Source organism: Anopheles aquasalis, chromosome 2 (assembly GCF_943734665.1).
Source record: "Anopheles aquasalis chromosome 2, idAnoAquaMG_Q_19, whole genome shotgun sequence".
Classification (NCBI taxonomy): domain Eukaryota; kingdom Metazoa; phylum Arthropoda; class Insecta; order Diptera; family Culicidae; genus Anopheles; species Anopheles aquasalis.
The window spans coordinates 1,427,501-1,430,000 of record NC_064877.1 but is presented as its reverse complement, the minus strand read 5'-3'; the positions used below and the strand labels follow the sequence as shown (position 1 = coordinate 1,430,000).

Here is a 2,500-nt window from a genome sequence, read left to right as displayed (position 1 = left end):
GAACGATGCGGCAGACGGAGCAACTGGCGGGGTAATCGTTTCCGGTAGGCTGATTCCGGGAGCTCCAGTGCTCACGGGAGCAAACTGTGGTGTATCCTGTGACGCAACCAACTGTCCACCAGGAACCACCAAAGGACCTCCAATCGGAGAGGTAACGGTGGACTGTTGCTGCTGCTGCTGCTGCTGCTGCTGCTGCTTGGGATGCTGCAGGGGAATTGAGAAATTAAACTCACTCCCAACAGGAGTGGCCGTCGATGGTTGGCCCAGGCGTGCACTGTCTAAGCGAGCTGACCGTTCCCGGTCTCGATCGGCGGATATCCGTTCAATTTTAGAGACAACCGTTTTCGTGAGCGGAAGTATCCGTTCGCACTTCATGAGGCTGGCCGAAAAGGAAGCGGCCCGATTGCGACTTCGGTACTCGCTGTAGGACGATCCTTTGAGACCGAAAAACTCCCGTTGCCGCGGTACACTGCTGGAATGTTGTTTGCAGAAATCGTAATCCATCCCCGACCGATCCCGCTGGCCACGCTTGCGCTTGCCACAAAACAGCATGGCGCTCCTACGGGCAGATAAATGAACAGGGAAAAGGCATTACTTGTGGGTCCGTAGGCAGGTTAGTCGTCGGTCGTAGGTTACCTAAAGTTTTCCGGGCAAGAGTGTTTGAATACACGCTTCTTCACTGTGCCGGCCACGGGGAACAGAGCGCTGCTGCCAATGTGTGGCGTCGAGGGTGTCGTCTCATACTCGACGGCCATTCGTTTGTACTTTCGTTTACGCCGCATGTTAGGCCTGCAAGTGAAAGAGTCAACGATAAAGTAGACTGTGCCATCGAGGGTGTACGTCCTACGTACCTGGCCGGGCTGAAGTTCTCGTTCAGTGAATCCGACTCAAAGTTCCCCGATAGTGGCGTCTGGCGTAGCTTGAAGGCAAACGCCACGGAATGTCGATCGTCCGAATCGCTCTGGACCAGGTTGTTGCTTCCACTGAGACAGGGAGAATCGGCCTGATTCATCACCACGTTGTTGGCCGGTGGATCCGTGGGGCTACTGGAGCTATCCTCCGTCGGTTGCGGTGCGCATGCTGCAAACAGAAAACCGTGCTCTCAGTGACTGGCCGCAGAGTCCTCCTCCCCGGGGGGGTGGTGTTTGCTTACGTAAATTTCCCGTCGATCGCGTGCGCCGTCGGACACCCCAGCGAACTTTGCTGGAAGTGGTACGGGAAGTTTCTTCCAGCGCCAGCGTGAGGTCTTGTGAAAACTGCTCCATGATCGGGTCAATCAATGCTCTCGTTTCGGAGTGTCTTGTGGCAAAAGGCGGTGGCTTAACTTAGAGAGTCATAATTCGGTGTGTGGTTCTCTGGTTCAGTGAAGTGTAGAAGTGATCTGTGTCCATTTAGGGGGAACCACAACGAGCCTTATATCAACAATTCCTTTTTACGCGCAACAAAACCGATTCTGGTGGTGGAAAATTTGGGTGTTCTGCTCGCGGATTTCCCGTGCGATCTCTTGTGCGTAGATTCGCTCGTTCCGTTGCAGAAGGTAGGAATCGCTCCCCGGTATCGACCCCGCTGGCGTGTCCATGCGATCCTCCTCCAAATACCCGCGGTACGAAGGAAAAGCGAACAATTATTTGATTTTATCTTGCACTTTTACCGAGAACCACGAAATCCTTGTTTTGAAGATTCGCGATTTTTTTAGAAAGCGACCCATGCAGAAAACGCGACAAACACAGGGTGCACACGCATCCTGGCAGCCGTTGGAAAACGAAAAATATTTAAGTTTTTCAAAGCGGCCAAGCACACAAAAGTACTGATGAAACTCAAAAACTGGGAAATATTGATTGTATTTTTGTAATTATCGGAACGGCAACAACTATAAATACTTTAAAACTCGCATCGTTACCTAGTTCTACAGACTTACGACTAAATTTTAACACCATCCCTCTCGATCGAGCCGTTTCTTTCTAAATCCTTTATCTTTATCCTCCAAGCCTGAACAAACTTGCAGGTTCATCATCACACCTAACTTCCTTCCAGGTCAGATTTGCAGAGCTACACATGGCCCTCTTCCTTATCAATAATGCACCATAATGCAACGTTATGTGGCGCCATTAACTAAGTGCATGCCCGCCATGCTGTGTAATGAATAATTTAACTTCCAGTTTTTTTTATCAACATCAAAGTAATTATAAAATAGTGAAAGTGTCGCTGCTTTAAAAAAAACTGACTTCGCTACAAAAGAGCACAGCAATCGCCCCACCGATAGTTCTTATGGCGTATGGGGACAAAGAGGAGGATTGGATACGCGACACGGTTTAGCGGAAATGCTACACATGACCTTGTGACAAGTTGGTTTCAGGTCTGCTGGTTGTCTAGCCGTTTTTTAGTTTCCATTCACCGACCAACGATCGACGAGATCGATCCAGCACGAAGGCGATCTCTCAAGTTGGCTTAAGTTGAGTTTGAATTTTGTCCTGAGCACGGCTTTTCACTAGACATAGTG

At 50.0% G+C, this 2,500-nt stretch overlaps 2 protein-coding genes across 2 annotated transcripts in view; one reads left to right on the top strand and one right to left on the bottom strand.

Annotated features, from left to right (window-relative positions):
- Positions 1-1,678, bottom strand: part of LOC126572911 (uncharacterized) — a 3,726-nt gene extending 2,048 nt beyond the window's left edge. The window contains exons 1-4 of the mRNA XM_050232627.1: positions 1,154-1,678; positions 852-1,080; positions 637-789; positions 1-559 (exon numbers count right to left, since the gene is read on the bottom strand). The exon at positions 1-559 is cut by the window's left edge and continues 1,013 nt beyond it. Of these exons, the coding sequence (XP_050088584.1) occupies positions 1-559; positions 637-789; positions 852-1,080; positions 1,154-1,265 (1,053 nt within the window). The 5' untranslated portion in view covers positions 1,266-1,678. The remainder of the gene's footprint in view (positions 560-636; positions 790-851; positions 1,081-1,153) is intronic.
- Positions 1,679-1,914: 236 nt separating this feature from the next.
- The window catches only part of LOC126572923 (regucalcin-like), a 2,165-nt gene continuing 1,579 nt past the window's right edge, over positions 1,915-2,500 (top strand). Inside the window, exon 1 of the mRNA XM_050232650.1 lies at positions 1,915-2,500. This exon is cut by the window's right edge and continues 185 nt beyond it. The gene's annotated coding sequence lies outside the window, so the exon portion shown is untranslated.